An 18,663-nucleotide genomic window follows, 5' to 3' on the forward strand; every position below is an offset into this window, starting at 1 on the left:
ATAGTTCAACCTACTCTGCCTTGGCAAGGGACGAGTTGTTGCTGGACGAAATAAAAAACATGCAAGAAAGCTCTTGCAACCACAATTTACTACAAACGTGCCACGTAATCCCGAGGTAATTTTATTGCGGACGTAGTTGTCTAATACTGGAGCAAACATCAAATATCAGCATTAGAAAGAACGCGTTGATTTCATAACGCATTATTGTCATCTGAACCACGCCAATGCTTCTTGATTTACGAAATGTAAATCAATCCGTTTATTGTGCATGGAACAAAATGCATTCGAAGGACGAATTCAATTAATTTCGCAAATCAAGGAGCTTGTGTCCAACAGATTAACCGTCTGGGACTTTAACCTGAGGTTAGTGAGTACGTGGAAGGTTGGCAGCAAGCGTTTTGCCAAAGGTCATTCTGATGCCTCGACAGGGCAAATTACCCAATCTTATTCATTTAGTTTTTTTACCCCCATCAGCAACAAGGCCATGTAACTACTCCAGACTTTGTTTGATTTTGTTAAACATCATATTTTTGGTGAGTATAATCTTCAAATAAACACTGAATGCAAACAGTCGCGTTATCAGATATTTTTCTGTAAAATAATGTCAACAACTTACCAATAAAGTAGCCTTTTACAGCCCATGGCGTGCATCCTTATTGGAATAGGAGCTTTTGCCAAGGCAGCATCTGTAATCAGCTCATTTGAAATTGCTGGAGGTACTTTGTGACTGTAAACTGATATATTGATGTTTAAATCTTCAATTTACCAAACGCTGTTTAAGAAACTCAATTGATCAACAGATAAGCTTCTTGCTTAAAAAAGATTATGTTACAACAAACTAATTGTAAATGTTTGTTTTTTTTGACAGGAATTATAGCCTCTGGGTCGTTTCTGTTATTGATCGCATTTATTGGGCTGGCTGGCAGTGGTCTTGAAACCTCAGCGATTCTATCTAATGTTGGTATCCTTTTCAAATTGCCTGGAAATTAATTTTTCAGATGTTTTGATTTAAAACCAAAGCCAATTCACATTGGAAATGTGTTGCAATCGAACTGTTTAAAAAATACATTTCTTGCCAAGTACATGGGCTTTACTGTTTGTTTTGAAGTTAAATGCCTAACACAAAACCTTTTTTTTCTGTTTTTCTTTTTGGGCAGTTGGAGAAACCGATAATGCCTTTTTAGGCGAAATATATTTTTCTCAGCAATAATGCATCTGAGCTGTCGACGGATCGTTTGGTGTTATTTAATATATAATTATATTGATTTGGTGTGGGATCGACAGCCTGCCAGGGGCCGTTGGTTTCAAATTGATCCAGTTTTTTGCTCATTATTCACCATGAGTTACGTCCAGTAATAAATAAAATTAGTTTTAACCAAAATGTTATGATGGTTTTGAAGTTTTTTGTCCTTAACAGTTTTGTTTGCAGTATATTTGTTGTACTGTTCTTGTTGTTTATCGTCCAGTTTTCAGTGTCTATAGCATTATTGGCAGTGACAGAAAATCAAGTGGTGAGTGAATCAGTTGTAATGTGTTATACTTGCATTTGGTCAAAATGTATCACCCAAAGCAACTTTGAAGTTAATGTGTTTGGTAACAAAAACCTTTTCTCCGAGTCAGCAGGCATTTATTTCAGACTGAATAATTGCTTTGAAATAAAATTAATTGTCATAATTAAGCTTTAAATCCATGTTGTAATTAAGGCATTTTGTGTAAATGAAATCTTGGATAATTTTTGCATTGTAATCTTGTATTTTTAATTTTTTGTGATTGATTGTTAGGAGTCGGCCCTTGAGAAAGTTTGGACTGGGGATTCAACAAATCAGCTAACCAACAAAACGATCAATGATGCACAGCTGTATTTCAAATGTTGTGGTTGGGATTCTGCCAATACCATTGAATGCATTCATGTAGGGGAAAAGTTTGTTCAATATGTGTTTGTGTGAAATAGAATTGCCTATAATGTACAATTAATTTGTGGCTATTGCTGACTTGCCACCTGTACTTATTTTGTATCCCATCATTTACTGTATAAAGTTGCAAAATGTTTTTAGAATAACATCTGTATACCTCCAATGCCATCTACCACTGCCATGACAACAGATTAACAAGTCACCTGCAGAACATGCAAAGAGGCAATTACCGTCCAAATCATCCACGCATTAGAGAATTGTGGAGCAGTTGGACTCGCCTTCAGCTTTATAGAGGTATGGTGGCATTTTATTTCATTTAAGCTCCACCAAAGTTGCACATGCTATATTTGGCTGGCCATTAGGCATACTGTCATGAAGAGTTTAACTAAATAAATAAAATGCATACACTGACTGACTGAAATTATCATTAAACCCCCTGTGATTTCCAGTAAACTTCTTTGTTCAGTATGTTTTGCAAATTATTTGCAACCAAAAAGTTTAGACTAAGCCTCACTTAAGGCTTAATATGTGTAATGGTGAATATAGATTACAGAAACTCAAACATGCTACAATCTCACAATGTGATGTGATGTATGTTTACTTATTTCAAGTAATGCAAGATAATTTTAGATTTTTGGAGTTTGGTTGGCTGTAAGATTTAAAAATCAGAAGTATCCCAAACAAGTCCCAGCCACCTTTGGTATTTTGTTCTGAAACCATGCTACTCCTGATGAATACACAAAACTGCTCTTATAAAATGATCTGTATGCAGTATAGATGCTTGCCTATATTATAGTAAAGGTGTTATTACAGTGCAGTATAAAAAATTACCTAAAGGTGCTGGGTGTATTTTGAAAAGTTTTTGCACTTTTTTATACGCTTACACTTCCTTGTCATCTTTGTTCCAATTTACAACTCTGTTTTTCCAAGTGTTATCATACTTTTTTACTCCATGTCATGTACTATTAAATAGTGTTAGTGTACCTACAAGTCCAGCCCATGTGTAGGGAAATTTCGGGCTTCGTGTATCAGTTTATTGCAGATTGTGTTAAGTTGACAAGTCTGTTACTACTAATTGATGACCTTTTACATTTCCAAAACAAGTAATTTTTTCTGTTGCTTTTGTGTATTCTTCCCTGGTGTGGTGTGTACAAGTGTAAATCAAGCAATTGGTTATTTGCATATAATTTTAAATTATATCCTTTTAAATTATATTTCTCAATATCAGGTAGTGAGTGAATTATCGCAATGTTAAAATGTGACATTACTTCGTAAATGTGTTAGCTGTGGCTTTGATCGTGTACTGTCCAAAAAAGTTCCTGGTTTGTTTAAATGTGCTTACGTGTAAACATCTGTGCACTATTTATAATATAAGGTGAGAAGAATTTCGGTGTGCAACAGAGTATATACCATATTTAACAGAACAAGCCTATGCAAAAACACAACCCAATGGTACTCAACCTGTTATGATTTAATTTGAGCAAAATGCGAAAACTAAAGTTTGTAAGGAAACATACAAAAACATGGTAATTACAAAAACATGGTAATTACAAAGCCAAATGCCAATTTCCAAAGTTATACTTAGAGAATAAAAAAATGAAAGAGAGTGTTTGAATGCTGTTTTGGTTGTTATGGACAATTTTTACAGGTTAATGAGAGCCACAAGAATAAGAAAACTGTGTGTAGTCCCCAACAGTGGTGATTGAGAATCACTGATAAAACATATTTAATGAAATTTCTGCTTTACAGCTCATTGTGGTGTATTTTAGAAAACACACAAAACTGAATAAAGCAACTTGCTATAAAATCCCAAAATATTTGCAACTCTGTTGGTATACATGATACCATTGTTTGAACAGATAGCAAACCCACTAGTTTGACTCCTTACTTCCAGCCACAGAATAAGATACAAGAATTTTAAATACTCAACATAACACAAAGTGACACATGCTATGATTGTGGAATAACAGCAAAGAAATTAGTCCATGTCAACTTGCATTGAAACAATATACTTTCCTGGCACCATTGCAAGTCCCAGCATGCGTGGATCATCTTTCAAATCCTCAGAATAGTTTAAATATTCCTGCGCTGAACCGAGTATTACATTTTGCGCTTGGTCAGTGCACAGAAATTGTCCAACCAACGTCCTTCCATCAGTCATTTTGATGCGCATACTTCGGCTGAGCCATTTGCCCAAAGTTTTTCTAGGATCAGGGTTTTCAACCCCTGGATCATTCGCCATGGTGTCGGGATATATGACAAACACAAATATGTTTTCTTGGTTTTGACACACAATTCTTGAAGAATTACAATACCATTGCTATGCCATCATGAAAGTCAAATACCACTTACTTAAAATTGATCTTTGATCAACAAACGTTGTTTAAATATGCAAAACAATTGAGCTTTCAACAGTGCACACTTTTCTGACCTTTCATGCCTTGCCAGAAGGTTGGCCAATTGTAAGTAGTGCCAAGCTACACATGGGTGAGGACAGGAAGGTCAAAACAGTGCACACTGTCGGCAGCTGTATTATGATAATTTTCTTTTTATATAAAGCAACTTAACTTTGTTGAATTATTAATGACTAGGTTATATATTATAAAACTGACAAAAAGTTTATAATTTCAAAAACATGAAATAGCTTTTTCCTTTGTTATGAAATTACTTTATTATGCACTAAAATACATTATCAAAGTCAGCATAATGTTTTGCATTAACACAGGCAACACATTAACGACAATTTATACAGTAAATCACTTAAAAAATAAAAGTCCCTGTCATTTTCCACAAAAATCACTCTAACAAATAATTACCCAAGCATGAAAATTAGCAGAGCCTAAAAATCAGTCAGGCGTTGCACTTGTGTACTTTCGTAAAAGCTGTAAAGATACAGGGATCATCATCTGCTTAGTTGTATTGTCATTGTTGACTTAGTATCATTTAATATGACGCTAGAATACAGTCACAATCAAAGTGGAAAAAAGAGGAAACGTAAGGACAGCGGAGACCGGGATGGCGTTCATGATTATAGCAACGATGTTGCCTTGGAACAATTGCAAATGAACACATTGAGGTATTACTACTTTGTGCAAAAACCCGACGTATTTGCGGTTGTTGTGCAAGTTTTGCTGTCATGTTTGTACTAATTCTGGTGTTAAAAATGGCAATTTATATATGCAATGCAAACAAACCATTTGAATTATCAACCTTGCGGGTTTCAAATGAATGAGGAAAGTATACGAAGGTTTTTTTGTGTAGGAGATACAAACGATATTACAAACTTCAGACAAGACAAGGTCTCTCCAAAGGTCAACTTGCTGAAACTGTTGGACGACATTTTCGAAGTATGCGCGTCAATGAAAAAGAAGCCATTGCCTACTTTATTTACATGGTTAAAATGAAAAGGAATAGGTTGGATAACAAAGAAACTGGTCATGGAAATGGAAACAACAATAACAATGGGCCAGATTCTAACAACAGGGATAGTAAACCTAGAAGTGAATATAAATGACAATACAGGATTTTCTAAACATTGCACTTGTACTTGTTTGTCCGAAGTGACGAGGTTTTGTCTCCTGGAAAGACACTATTGTTGAGGCAATCTTACAATGTAGTTTTGTACGTTACTTGTTTGCTGCTGATTTGTGATGAATACAACACACTTTTATTTGCAAACTATAGTTTTATTTTTAGCAGATACCTCAGCACATGATGAATTTCAAGATCATCACAAACTTAAATCTATTTTACAGTAAGCTGTAGACAGGGCCACTGGTTGAACCTAACAGGTCTCACCAATGCAGCTTTGGTGCGACTTGCAACAATCTAATCAGCTAACAAGACTTTGTGCTGACTATACAGGTGCCATCGACCCTTGGCTACCAAACTACGTGTAACCCACCAAAAATCAAACAAAAGGTATTAGCACTAAAAAACATTATTGGCTCTATTGCACATACATGAAATCTATTTTATAGGTTTTGCAGGGTAATTATTTTCATGCTTTCAGCTGAACAAAAGTTCATTTAAAGATTCAGTGCAACTGGCTCTCATACATTTCTTTCCCAGTGCGGTGTGCTGACACTTACACTCAATCAAATAAAGAGTCCACAACCTTTTATTTTTGGCCAACAGTTGTAGTTTTAAATAAATGAACTTTAATTATGATAGAAACAGTTTGAAAAACAAATTTTGCTTGCGAAATAGCAATAGTGGAACAACATCGCATTTAACTGAAGGACTCTAGGGCTGTATCTTCATTTTGTTGAATATTTTGGCCAATAATTCCTCTAAAGAGCAAACAAAATCAGGAAAGCAATCATAAGGGAGAAGAGACCCATAGCTTCAGACAACGCAAATCCAAGGATGGCGTAAGAGAAAAGCTGTTGTTTCAATGATGGGTTTCTGCAATTTAAAGACATAGCTGTTGTTATTAGCTTATTTTATGTTGCTGGCAGGCATGTTATTTTTTTAAATCTGTCATTCTGGTACAGGTGGCTGGAAGGTCGGTAACTAAAAGTTATGTTTAATTTAATCAGGTAGTGGGGGGTGGATATGTACTCCCCACATTAAATCTTTTTGACAAGTACTCACCTCGCATAACCAATAATAAGACTGCCGAAAACTGATCCAATACCGGCTCCAGATCCAGCTACTCCTACTGTGGCAGCTCCAGCACCAATGAACTTAGCAGCGGAGTCAATATCCCTTTGGACTGTGGAAGTCTGCAAATTCCTAGACTGTACAAAACAAACAGAATAGTTACATATAATTTGCATGTGGAATAAAAACTAAGCCATATGAAGATTGGTATACAATATCAATACAGTCAAACTACTTATTTAAACCCCTAGTCCCCTAAAATCAGGGCACCCTGATACTGTACATTAAGTAATGTAACTAACTGGTCCGAAAGTAACGAGGCAAGGTCTGACTGCTATAAACATCACATTGGACAATGTATGGATAATTTCTTGCAAAAATACTTGTGTTGTCTGCTGGTAATCTACTTTAACATGATATATACAGACTAAGAAAGCACAATTAAAACTGACAAAAGTTTAGTCAAAATACAACAAGGCTACTTACAGAAATGCAGCTTGCAATGGCTGGCCTGATGGCACGGGAGTTTCTCAACTAAAATATAACAAAACTTCCAATTAATAGTTATTATATTGGCACACAAAGTCACCTTGTCAAAGTGTACACCGGCTCGGAAAAAGGATTTTTTTCAAGTTTTATCAATAATCCACACAGAAAAAATATTTTGCAAAAAGGTATACATGCAGTAACAATATCCACCAAAAACTATCGTGTTAAGAGTCTAGTGGGGTAAACTAGTGCATATTATTGCCAAATAAAAAAGGTTATTCTCTTAAAAAGATAGCAGTATCTCACCAAACATGAGGAAGCAGTTACGAGTCTGGCGGCATACATTTTCTAAAAAAATAAATCATCGTTAGTGCAACTCACTGCAATATGTAAATGGTAAACATAAACTGTCATCATAATATAGGGTAATTATAAAACAAAACTAAATGGTTGGTTTGGTGTTTGTTCGCTTATTAAGCATAATTGCAAGCTTTCTAAACACCTGTTAACGTAAAGGTTGAATCTTTTGACATTGTTCCCTAACCAATGTACAAGTCACGCACGTTAATTTTTACCCCCAGCACAATACATCGCAGAACAAGAGTTTACATTAAACCGGTCTTTATAAAAACTTAAGGAAATTTCTAGGTTACAGTTTTGTTCACCAAACTAAGCATCATCACAATTCCCGCGTGCATTGAGAAATAAAGGTTTATAAATTGGCATAACATACAGACACAGATGACATTGCGATGCAACGCAAACGTTAAAGAAGCCTTACTGATAACAACATAGGAACAACTGGGCCTACCTCCAAACATTTACTCACAAGCACTCAGCAAAAGCTACTACTTACCAATTATTTATAAGAAATCAAATTGTTGGCCAAAAGATCCTGCTCTGTCGGAAATGGAATGGATTTGTTTAACAATCAAACCAAGATTCAACAGCAAACTTCGAGCCGGCAAGTTCCAAGGATATTCACATCTGCGCATGTGCGAGGTTGACGCGTCCTTTGTTCTGATTGGTCGAAAAGTCCGGAACTGCCGCAACCGTTAGGAGTGCTCGAAGACTTGGACCACGTGAGCTACAATAACCTTAAAAAGTTTGTTCCATTTTTTATCAGCATGTTGTCTGTATTCAAATTCTTTTAATAGTTAATTACTTGAATTGTTTGGATGTGAAACGATGTTTTGCAAAAACACCAAAAGATAAATGAATTTTGCAAACCATACCACGAGGGGGAATTAAGAATAATAATTTCGAATCTTTTGATATAAGCGTTATTGTAGTGCAAAAAAGTTTTATTTAAATCAACAAAATGTTCGCTATAACGTAAATCGTGTTTTATAAGTGCATAAGGTGTTAAACAACACATTTATTATAGTTGCTGCGTGATAAACCATTCCTACCAACAACGAACTTTCTAAAAATGCTAAACAACTCCACATTTTTAATCAAAAAAGATGAGAAAGAACTTTACTTGGCTAAAAACAAAAAATATTAAATGCAATAATACCCGATGGGTTGTGACGTAACATTACAACCAAATAGGGATTTTCCCTTCCACGCCTGCAGCAATGCTGAAAAGAAAACGTGATGTCATCCAAATTAAACTGAAATTACGTACATGTCCGCGTCGTTATGTTTTGCAAACACTAATTAAGCCTGCTCAAATGTAAAGGTTGTTTTATGGCCTAAGGCTGATAGGTCCACAAAAATAAATCGGGTCTTTTGCGACCGTTGCTTGAACATAGTAGTTTCCATTACTTTTGCGCATGTTCAAGAGGCGAAATGAAGAGATTTCAACTGAATGCTCTCATGGTATGTTGTTTGTGTATTGATTCAGAACACTTTAATCTACAAATAGTATGATATGCACATCCGTATTAGACTGACAACGTTAAAACTTAGACGTAACATATGTTGTTTTCAGGTTACCATCGTCACTTGTATTTTGGTGGTTGCATTCTTTTCAAGACAGCCCCATGGTAAGAAAAGTGATTCTGACACTCCCCTGATACTGTGGTGGACAAAGGAGCTTTTTCCTCATGTAATAAAGTCAGGTATTGTGGGAAAAAAATGCTATATTTGTAGGTGTACACTATTTGTAATTAACAGTTGGATTGGAAAGATAAATTTGTTTTTTTTCATGTTGATTATTGCAGGAAATGAAAACGACATTCATGACGTGTACTGTCCAAATTCTGGTCTAACTTGTCAAACTACCCAAAATCGTGATGTCTTGAATGAAAAAGGCAACAGGCTTATATCAGTATTCTTGTATGGGACTGACTTCAGAGCGTATGAAGCACCTCTACCAAGAAAACCAAACCATTTGGTATATTCACTTTACAAGTATATAGTTGAATTTTTTTTGTGTCCAGCTTATGTTAAAATCGACATTACTTTGAATCAAGTTTAAATGTTGTTTTTTTGTATAGTGGGCATTGTTTAATGAAGAATCACCACAGAATAACCACATGCTGTGTCATATGGAGGCACTGAGTGTGTTCAATTATTCTGCAACTTTCAAGAGAAGTTCAGACTTTCCGCTTACCACCCAACATTTCCCAAACAAGGAATATTTAACTGAAAGAAAGCCAGTTTCTATCAAGGAAAAGAACAGGTTGGTAAACAACATCATTGATTAATACATATTCTGTTCCACAATTTAGGAGCATTGTTTTAAAGAATATTTTCAATGAGAACACAAAGTTTGTCTTTAAAATTCCTTGTGCATATTTATTAAAATAGCTCAAAACTTTTTTATATAAGATTACAATCTTTTTTTGAATTTTATTTGTTCTTTAGGTTTAGGAGAGAGGGTCTGGCTCCGATTGTTTATCTTCAGTCTCACTGTGATGTCCCATCAGACAGGGATAGGTTTGTGTACAATCTAATGGGAAATATAAGCATAGACTCATATGGAGCTTGCTTACACAACAAAGATTTCGAAGACAAATCAATGACAGATACAAGTAATATGTTGGATGAAAACCTCTATGATCTGTTGAGTAAGAAATAGTTTTGTTTTTATGTTGTACGAAATTTAATGGTAACAAATATTTTGGTAAAGCAATAATAGAATAATTGCCTTTTCTATGAGACATCAGGCATGTATTGTGGCTGGGTTAAAACATATTATTGTTGAAGGTTTAGATCAAAACATTGAAGTAGCCAAAAGTATTTTCCCTAACACAAAACTGTGTTTGCTAATTATGTGCAATTATTCCAGATTTAAGTACCACAACTATCAGTGTAGCACACGAGCAATGAAATAACCCATTATTAGAGAAATATGTATGGCTTGGTTTTAATGACTATGGCGGTGTGTGTTGTGGCCAGGCATGGCTAGATTGTATGCAATTAAATCTGTGTTGCTATTATTACTGAAAACCAATAGTCTTTGAACATTGTTAATTATGTAGTAATTAAATAATACTTTATAGTTTTACCCTACAACCATTAGCAATTTTATTGTTTGTGTTAAATCAATACAACTATTTGTATCCAAATTGTTTTGAGAAGTTTTAATGATTTCTAACTATTTGATAAATCTTTTTTCATATATAAAAATTCACTTTTTCTTGTTCAGGCAAATACAAATTTCACATTGCTTTTGAGAACTCTATTTGTGATGATTACATAACTGAGAAGATTACAAGAGCTTTTCATGTTGGTTCAGTGCCGATATATAAAGGATCGCCAACTGCAAGGGATTGGGCGCCTTCACCTTATTCTGTTATCATGGGTAAGATAGACCATGTTTGTTTGTTAATATTGTTGTTATAAAACTGTGTTTTGGAACATAACTCACAGTTTTGTAAATCTTTATTAAAATCTTATAACTCATATAGCTAATGTAAAATTCAATGACAGGCACTCTTTTTGTTTCACAATCATTCTTTATGAACTTTAACCATGTAAAATGGGCTATTTTGTTTGTTCTAAAGTGTTTATTCTGAGTCAAATCCACTTGGTTTAAGGACACAGCAGAATAGCTGTGTTGTAAAATATACATGAAAACTGAATCTTGCCTTGCACACATTTCAGCTGATGATTTTGAATCACCAGAAAGTTTGGGTGAATTTATTCGACAACTAGACAACAACGATGAAGCTTACCTCAAGTACTTGGATTACAAGAACAGTGACGTCATTCCAAACAATTTGCTGAGGGAAACGCTTGAAAATAGAACTTGGACATTGGATGGAAATGAACATGAGAATTTTGTGGGCGGTTATGAATGTTATCTCTGTGAACAGGTAGATGCTTATTTGTGTGCTTAACCCTGGTTTTAAAACAAAAATCGTAGAATTTGTGATATCCTTCTCCTACTTTTCTGATATATTGGCACCTGTAATATTGCCAGGGCAAAACAAAAGCTTGTGTCATGAAAAGTGATTCTAAACAAGTCCCAATATTTCAAAACATAGCGTAGACAACATGGCATATGTTCAGTATTTTTTTACTACTATTTTACTTTTACTACATGATATCAGAAACACAAAAAGCAGATAGAGATAAAAATTTTGTAGAAAGGTTTCTGTAATAGTCCTATTCTAATCATACCCATTTTGGACCTCCTAGGCAGATAATAAGTATTTTGACCACACCTGTTATTACCATTTCCTCTTAAAGGCTCAGGTGTGCCAGGAGGCTTAATTAAGTGAACAAGTGCATTCTTGCACTAATATGGCTTGACATAAGTTTAATGTAAGACAACATGATTGAGTTGCAAGTTAAATAATGTGCCTGTTTAAAAACAAAAAGTTATTATTTCCTGTTATATAAATTATATATGTCACAACCGCTGTGTATTCTGACATTATTTCTTCAATTACTGTCATTTTTATCTTTTATTGCAACTCCTTTGTTCAGATGCACAAACTCAAGAATCAAATAGAAAAAGGAGAAAAAATTCACCCTAAGGTGGTTCCCCACAGTCACATGGATTGCCCCCCACCTGAACCCTCCTTTGGGACAATTTCTGATATTCCCCCTAACAACCAGTGAGTTTACATAACATACCACTATGAGCATTGTAACGGGCGAAGTGGTGCGTAGTGACGTAGAATTCTCAGGGTTGCAGGTTCAAATCCCACCGGAAGCGCAATATTTCGTATCTGCAAAATATTGAATTACGTTAGCAGTTATTTTGTGCGTCACCAAACCTGTATCTTAGCAAAGCATGTACATTTGATGCCAACGTGACTAATGTATTGTTTTATTACAGGTTCCACAACTGGCAAAACGACTACTGGCAGAGTCTGGATCAAGCCGTTGCCCTCCGCGATATGGTCAGGGACCAAGTAACTGATCCTGAGCATTTGTGGAGTTACATTGAGCGACGATATCACTCTGGACATGGAGCAATGCAACATACGGAGTTGTAAACTAACTCTATGTTACGTGTGTTGAGTACACACGGTTTCTTCAAGGTGACTTTGAAATGTTATAGAGATGGAATTAGAGTTGAAATTGTGATTTTAAACCAGCACATTGCATCACGAAACAAGTAAATTAAAGTTTTTTTTCGTATTTTAAATTAGGGTTTCAAAACTGCTTTATTGGTCGTCGAACTTTATGGGTTGCAGAGATTACAATGTCGCACAAAATACTTTACTGTAATATTTCACAAGCTACGTCTCTAAGTGGTCACTATAAAACTTTTTCAGTCGTTTCATTGCAATTACTGTTTCAATGAAGCATCTAGAAAGTAGGTAACTGGGAAACACGAAAGGTCGCAACCGAAAAAGTTTGTGAAGTTCCGGTTTTCATAAAAGTCGTCAGAATTGCATTTATGGTGAAAAGTTTCAGCTTGCAAACCTTTCAAAGTTTCGTGCGTTTTTTCTCATGTCTGTTTTGAGCTTTTTGCGATTTACAATATCGGAGGTTGCAATACTTAATTTGTGCAAGTTTGCAGTGGAAATGTTGCAATCCCACCTTTCACTTCCTCTTGCTGCACTTTGTCCACTTATTTGCTTTACATTAAAATGCGGTCGTGACACCATGTGTAACTTTACTAGAAACCCGTTGTGTTGCGTGAAGTGTTCCGGGTTTGCTTTTTTTAATTTCACAATTTTCAGCGTTGCAAATTTTTCATGCTGCTTTCCGCGTGTTTCGAAATACAGGTTATTATCTACATACACAGCACTATTCTAATCCCCATTGTTACCTGTTGAAGTCCAAAGTCCAACTGATTTCTCCCATTCATTGAGCTTCCGTGGTTTCCCAACATAGCGCCCTTCTTACATTGATTGAGTCAACGAAAGGTGATTTGCGTAAACTGCAAGCAAGCACCCCCCCGCGTGACGTCAGGATTGCAACGAAATCGTCTGGTGTCCTCCCCACAACCAACCCCAGGGACCCGCGTCACTTGTTTTTGCGGCGACTCGGCAACAATAAAAGATAATTTCGCAACGTTTATAACATGTATCACGTGACCCACCGATGGCTGCTTCATGGTGCGTGGGTTATTTACAAGGTAGGTGTTTATATAACGATGCAAACCCGGCGGAGGCGTTTAATGGCATGAAAAGTTGTTTGGATTTCAGGCGCAAGCGGATTACGTCATTTTAAAGGGTTCAAAGTTTCACGTGATAATTTGAATAATGGGCATTATATAAGCGAGTACAGGCGCTCGCACTTGTTTAAACGTATTATCCGGCCAGGATGGAAAAGTCGCAGATTGAAAAATAGCGCTGACTTTAGCGTTGTAATGCTGTTGAATGGAAAATTGAATTAAATCGAGGAAAACAAGCTGAATTAAACCTGGTTAAGTTATTTATTGTGTGAAGCAAATTCAAAAAGTGGCGGAAACAATTTATTTCAACACTTCATATGATATCGTGTATTGCTTTAATAGAAGATTTAAACCCGGATAAAGTGGGTAAGAATAATTTCCGTTCAAAACATTTCTTGAAAATGGATTCAAGTACCGAAGAAAAGAAAGAAGAAATTCCAACAAGTTCGATGTTGACAGTGAGTGGAAAAGTAAATGAGCTGATTTAATACAAACGAATACAGGCGTAGTTTTTTATGTGTGGTTGCGCATGTTGCAATTCAGTCGCCAAAAGCACGTAAATTGAATCTTTTTTGCGGAATATTCCAGCGATTCATCCAGAAAATTATAAATAAACGCGATATTTCACAGACGAGCAACTCGTGCTGCTTTTTGAAGAAACGAGATATTCTGGCTGTGATGTTAGCGTTGGGAGTCATCAACGTTTTCTCGCTAAGGAATGGAATCAACGTTGCCATTCTAGCCATGGTGGGTATTGCTGGCAATGTGAAATTAACGCTACTTGAACAACAAAACCAAAGCTAAGATACTGGAAATACTAAGCAGATGTTTCAAACATAACTGAGTTCATCATCAGTAATATACTGCTATAAAATGGCCGTCTTTTGCATCCATCTGACTGTTGGTGGGTAGATCCGTTGCAGTCATTTCAGGTCTAGAATCTTAGCGTTGGCCTTCTTATTCAAAGTAGTCAGATCCAAATGTATGGAACCAACGTCTACTACCATGCGACAAATTTGACGCATGCAAATTAGTTTTCTGCTACGTTCCATGTAAATTAGGTGACGTACGAAGTGGAGCTATACGTTTAGTGTTAAACTTTCGCACTTTCGACAAGACAACGACAGTAAGCAAAGCATGATGTCTAGACTGTTGACGGTTTAACCACAAAACCTGAACACCCATTCATGATTTCAGGTTTACTGTTAGTGTCACCTTCACAGTTACAAACATTTAAATCACGCCCAACTTTGGACTTGACCTGAAACCATCAGACCCAAAGTAACGAACAAGTGCATGGTCCCTTAGGGCACCGCAGGAACCGAAATTTTCCTTCAATCCGGACCCACATAGACAAATAAACATAATATCCCAGCGGGTCGAAGCAAACAAAAGGAAAAACACGTTTTACGACAAAGTATGCAAACAAACTCTAACTCGATTGCGAAAGTCACCCACTCACTTCAGATACAGCTGTTGCGAAAGAAGTTGAACAACGAAAACAACTCTTGCACTGACATGACCCCACCAAGTAACCTCATATCTCATTAACATAATGAAAATTTGGTAAAATTTGCACCTTTCACAAAAACTATACACGGTGAAAGCAAAATGTTCACACAAAAATGAGTTTTGTTGTAATTACACAACTATGTGTTCCATGAGATAGTGCTTAAAGCAATTTTTGTTTGATAAATTTGGTCTGACGCAATATTCTCATTGTTAACAGACAAGAAGTTCGCAAAACTCCTGCGCTCTGAGCAACGTCACACGGGGAACTACCTGTCACGTGACACAAGGTGTCACGGATGATCGAACACAGGTTGGTGAAAAGTTTTGTTGAATTTATGCGGATTGTGGGGTCGTTAACAGCAAATAAACTACTTTTTTCTTAAAACAATTAAAACTGCTGTATGTATGATAGTTTATTGTATGATAGTTTATTTTAAATCATCACATACATGCCAGGATGGTGAGTTCGATTGGGACATGCAAGCACAAACCCTGGTACTCGCTTCTTATTTCTACGGATACTTGGTCGGAAACATACCTTCGGCGTATCTGCTCCGTCGATTTGGAATCCGGATGGTGTTCGGAATAAACGGGGTCGCGTCATCCGTCATCACAATTCTCATGCCTGCGTTGGCGAGATATGATTTCTATCTTCTGGTCGCCGCCAGGATTCTTACGGGATTATTTCATGTAAGTTAAAGTAACCTTTATTCAAGACAACTTAACGTTCGCTTCAAACAGCTCAAAGAACGCTGCAATCAACCCTGTAAGCTCAACTGTAGTCACAACATGAGTTTAGTAATCAACGCACGCGGCTCACCCGCAAGCAACAAAAACCGTGAACAGAATTTTTGAACGTTGGCGCGGAGTGTTTTGAACCCAATAACAAACGCAGTTGTTTGGATTTAAAAAAAAATTGAAAAATTAAACTTCGTCAATATTTGGCGCAATTTAAATAAAAGTTTTTAACATGACCAGAAAATACGTGTTATGTTATCAAAGGCCGGGACTTTCCCTACTGTGATGCACGCTTTCAGCATCTGGACACCAAGAAATGAAAGGAGTCGTCACGTGTCGCTCGCGTTTTCTGGAATGTCGGTTGGAAACGTCATAATTATGATGGCGGGAGGTGTGATCACTAGCGCCCTCGGGTGGGAGGCAATCTTTTATTTGTCAGGTTGGTTTTTCACCCGTATTGTTACTTAAGACTGTAGGATTGTATTTATTTTAAATCGGACATGTTTACTGTTTGTAATATAGTTGGTCAATTTTGCTATTTCCCAAATGTTGAAACCTTTTTAAATATCTTTCGATTTCAACAGGTGCCGTCGGTCTGTTGTGGTCGATTGTGTGGATCGCAATCATCCGAAACACACCGGATGATCATCCCTGCATCAGCCAACAAGAAAAAGAATTCATCAATAAAAACATCGACACCACTAACCATCCCACAATTCCATGGAAAAGTCTGTTGACGTCACTTCCTGTTGTGATCATATTCGCTGCCCACGTGAGCGATAATTGGTCGACTTACAGTCTTACGGCTCTCGGTCCAATCTACATCAACAGAGTGCAGGGGTTCGACATTAAATCAGTAAGCGGACAACAGACTTTAACAAATCTTCTGAAACCCATTTTTAAACTACGGCATTTTTCAGTGTGTTAGGTAGGAATTATTGGACCGTAATTCCTTGACTAAAACCTTACCTAAAAAATGCATTTTCAAAATCATAAAAATGAAGTTGTTTACCCAACGTCATCCGTTGATTGCAGGCTGCCTTCTTCTCGGCTCTGCCATTTATTTTCCGACTTGTCGTCACAATTGTCTGGGGAACTTTTGCCGACCCGATAATACGAAGGTTTGAGAAACACGTGACTGATGAGAGCAAATCAGAGGAGTCGGGAGAATTGAAAGCAAGGCTGTTATTGCGGAAGGTAAAATATAATTTAGATTATTCACAGGGTGAAGCAATATGTGCCATCAAACATTTAATGGAGTCTAACTCTTTGGTGTTATTATGCCGTGAAGCCCAGTGTTTAAATGGTTGTACACGTACCGACTTACAAATTAAAAGTAATGACATCACTTCCGAATTATTTCCAGATATCGTCGTCACTTCCTCTGACATTAGCAGGTGTAAGTTTATGTCTGGTTGCATTTCTTGGTTGCAACACTTGGCCTGTCATCATACTGCTCACCATATCTGTTGGAATACTAGGGATGACAAGTTAGTCATACTTTTAATCTTTATTTCATGATTTTGTGATGCTTACAGTCAACATAACTTGCACTAAAATGTTTTTTATGATGGCGTCCAAGTTTCTTTGATGTAAATGCAACCGAAACCCGACTGAATATTAACATAACTTACTTTTATTTCAGCGTCAGGCCACTTGGCTTCTTACCTCGACGTCACAGGGGATTACAGCAGCACGATATTCGCTCTAGCGAATACGCTTATATCAGCATTGGGCTTTCTATCGCCTCAAGTGGCCGGAATCATGCTCCCAGATAACGTAAGATATTTTACCAAAACTTTTTTGGGGTTTGAGAAACTATTTTGCAACAGGTGATGGAAAAGTAACGGCAGATAATTCTGACGTATTGATCATGTGCCCCTATGGCCAACACGTGCAACAAAATAAACAAAAAAATCCTGATTTAAACAAACTTTATTGTTCCATGAGTGACAAGTGTATTTTTGACGACAGAGTTTGGAAAACTGGAGAAAAGTTTTTCTTCTCGCGTCTGGAATTTCCTTCTTCGGTTCTTTGGTGTTCGGAATTTTCGGTACGACAGAACTTGAAGGTTGGGCGAACTCCAAAACACAAGGTAATATACATGGATTTCTATAGTTATTTGTGAAGTGCGAATAACCGTTTTTAATGTCTAAGAGATGCACAAGAAATATCAAACACTTCTACATGTTAATAATATTTTAAAGCGTCACAATGCTTGTAAAAATTAACAATATTTACGTTTTTTTTCACGATGGATAAATGTTGTAAATTACATCCTGCCTAATATACGGTTTAATTTTTTTTCACAGATCAAGAAGATTTGTCGCTCGTCCCACTCAACTCAAATGTTAATGAAAATGAACCAGTTGAAATTCTTGTTTGATTTGGGACAAACACGAGGAACAACCGAGTTGAAAGCGGTTGGATTTCTTGGTACAAAAACTACACAGGGTTAACGAACACCTCCACGTGTGTAGCGTGAATCTTCGTGAAGGAATGAACGTTTATCACGACACACAGCAAGAATTATCGACGCCCTTAATGTTTTGTTTGTCACCGAGTGATGGCCATCTAGCGTCAAATGCTGCTTTATTGCAACCCACCAGTGCGATCCTACGGCAGATGGTGATTCTCCGTGAGGAAATCACCTTCACATGGGCGCCTGACTCGATAATCCTTATGGTTTTATCGGTGCCCATGCCATGTGCTACCAGCAGTTTAGACCTAAAATAGCAATGGTTTGTACACATGCCCACTTCCTCTTGCATTTATTTCCGGTAACGGAAAGCAACTCCTTTACACAAAATAAATTTAGTGAACAGGAATACGATGAACTGCATTCTTAACATCTTCCTTATCGCTAAAGATTCGCCA

The 18,663-nt window shown here is 36.6% G+C and overlaps 5 protein-coding genes and 1 pseudogene across 6 annotated transcripts; 4 read left to right on the top strand and 2 right to left on the bottom strand.

Annotated features, from left to right (window-relative positions):
• Positions 1 to 39: 39 nt before the first annotated feature.
• On the top strand, positions 40 to 3,169 carry LOC145908829 (tetraspanin-31-like; annotated as a pseudogene). The gene is made up of 7 exons (XR_014403038.1): positions 40 to 533; positions 638 to 716; positions 869 to 961; positions 1,354 to 1,511; positions 1,782 to 1,910; positions 2,055 to 2,207; positions 2,544 to 3,169. The product of XR_014403038.1 is annotated as a tetraspanin-31-like (transcript).
• Positions 3,170 to 3,397: 228 nt separating this feature from the next.
• Positions 3,398 to 4,687, bottom strand: LOC145909098 (N-alpha-acetyltransferase 38-B, NatC auxiliary subunit-like). The gene is made up of 2 exons (XM_082996418.1): positions 3,824 to 4,687; positions 3,398 to 3,589 (listed from the first exon to the last, which is right to left on the bottom strand). Exon 1 carries the CDS (start codon positions 4,153 to 4,155, stop codon positions 3,892 to 3,894), a length of 264 nt encoding a protein of 87 aa, XP_082852544.1. The 5' UTR covers positions 4,156 to 4,687; the 3' UTR covers positions 3,398 to 3,589; positions 3,824 to 3,891.
• A 101-nt stretch (positions 4,688 to 4,788) lies between these two features.
• On the top strand, positions 4,789 to 5,582 carry LOC145909094 (histone deacetylase complex subunit SAP30L-like). Its single transcript, XM_082996416.1, has 2 exons — positions 4,789 to 4,989; positions 5,175 to 5,582. Exons 1-2 carry the CDS (start codon positions 4,862 to 4,864, stop codon positions 5,425 to 5,427), a joined length of 381 nt encoding a protein of 126 aa, XP_082852542.1. The 5' UTR covers positions 4,789 to 4,861; the 3' UTR covers positions 5,428 to 5,582.
• A 433-nt stretch (positions 5,583 to 6,015) lies between these two features.
• On the bottom strand, positions 6,016 to 7,982 carry LOC145908114 (ATP synthase F(0) complex subunit C2, mitochondrial-like). Its single transcript, XM_082995301.1, has 5 exons — positions 7,864 to 7,982; positions 7,314 to 7,355; positions 7,005 to 7,052; positions 6,510 to 6,655; positions 6,016 to 6,320 (listed from the first exon to the last, which is right to left on the bottom strand). The coding sequence occupies exons 2-5, from the start codon at positions 7,350 to 7,352 to the stop codon at positions 6,206 to 6,208; spliced, it is 348 nt and encodes a 115-aa protein (XP_082851427.1). The 5' UTR covers positions 7,353 to 7,355; positions 7,864 to 7,982; the 3' UTR covers positions 6,016 to 6,205.
• Positions 7,983 to 8,597: 615 nt separating this feature from the next.
• LOC145908351 (GDP-fucose protein O-fucosyltransferase 4-like) lies at positions 8,598 to 13,157 on the top strand. The gene is made up of 9 exons (XM_082995610.1): positions 8,598 to 8,831; positions 8,944 to 9,073; positions 9,176 to 9,348; positions 9,452 to 9,636; positions 9,822 to 10,024; positions 10,606 to 10,761; positions 11,064 to 11,275; positions 11,892 to 12,022; positions 12,247 to 13,157. Exons 1-9 carry the CDS (start codon positions 8,802 to 8,804, stop codon positions 12,404 to 12,406), a joined length of 1,380 nt encoding a protein of 459 aa, XP_082851736.1. The 5' UTR covers positions 8,598 to 8,801; the 3' UTR covers positions 12,407 to 13,157.
• A 654-nt stretch (positions 13,158 to 13,811) lies between these two features.
• Positions 13,812 to 18,520, top strand: LOC145907930 (sialin-like). Its single transcript, XM_082995049.1, has 11 exons — positions 13,812 to 13,994; positions 14,167 to 14,283; positions 15,266 to 15,358; positions 15,505 to 15,738; positions 16,051 to 16,225; positions 16,371 to 16,642; positions 16,822 to 16,983; positions 17,153 to 17,276; positions 17,432 to 17,565; positions 17,761 to 17,881; positions 18,099 to 18,520. The coding sequence occupies exons 1-11, from the start codon at positions 13,854 to 13,856 to the stop codon at positions 18,170 to 18,172; spliced, it is 1,647 nt and encodes a 548-aa protein (XP_082851175.1). The 5' UTR covers positions 13,812 to 13,853; the 3' UTR covers positions 18,173 to 18,520.
• Positions 18,521 to 18,663: the final 143 nt, after the last annotated feature.

Source organism: Ascidia mentula, chromosome 7, assembly GCF_947561715.1.
Source record: "Ascidia mentula chromosome 7, kaAscMent1.1, whole genome shotgun sequence".
Classification (NCBI taxonomy): domain Eukaryota; kingdom Metazoa; phylum Chordata; class Ascidiacea; order Phlebobranchia; family Ascidiidae; genus Ascidia; species Ascidia mentula.

Excerpts from the sequence above, each read along its gene's own strand:
- LOC145908351 (XM_082995610.1), top strand. The coding sequence starts at position 8,802 with ATGAAGAGATTTCAACTGAATGCTCTCATG. Across the intron at positions 10,762-11,063 it reads ACCTTATTCTGTTATCATGG|CTGATGATTTTGAATCACCA; the intron begins GTAAGATAGACC and ends CACACATTTCAG. Across the intron at positions 12,023-12,246 it reads GATATTCCCCCTAACAACCA|GTTCCACAACTGGCAAAACG; the intron begins GTGAGTTTACAT and ends GTTTTATTACAG.
- LOC145909098 (XM_082996418.1), bottom strand. The coding sequence starts at position 4,155 with ATGGCGAATGATCCAGGGGTTGAAAACCCTGATCCTAGAAAAACTTTG.
- LOC145909094 (XM_082996416.1), top strand. The coding sequence starts at position 4,862 with ATGACGCTAGAATACAGTCACAATCAAAGTGGAAAAAAGAGGAAACGT. Across the intron at positions 4,990-5,174 it reads TTGCAAATGAACACATTGAG|GAGATACAAACGATATTACA; the intron begins GTATTACTACTT and ends TTTTTTGTGTAG.
- LOC145907930 (XM_082995049.1), top strand. The coding sequence starts at position 13,854 with ATGATATCGTGTATTGCTTTAATAGAAGATTTAAACCCGGATAAAGTG. Across the intron at positions 15,359-15,504 it reads TCACGGATGATCGAACACAG|GATGGTGAGTTCGATTGGGA; the intron begins GTTGGTGAAAAG and ends CATACATGCCAG. Across the intron at positions 17,277-17,431 it reads TGGAATACTAGGGATGACAA|CGTCAGGCCACTTGGCTTCT; the intron begins GTTAGTCATACT and ends CTTTTATTTCAG.
- LOC145908114 (XM_082995301.1), bottom strand. The coding sequence starts at position 7,352 with ATGTATGCCGCCAGACTCGTAACTGCTTCCTCATGTTTG. Across the intron at positions 6,656-7,004 it reads CCATTGCAAGCTGCATTTCT|TCTAGGAATTTGCAGACTTC; the intron begins GTAAGTAGCCTT and ends TGTTTTGTACAG. Across the intron at positions 6,321-6,509 it reads CTTATTATTGGTTATGCGAG|AAACCCATCATTGAAACAAC; the intron begins GTGAGTACTTGT and ends TTTAAATTGCAG.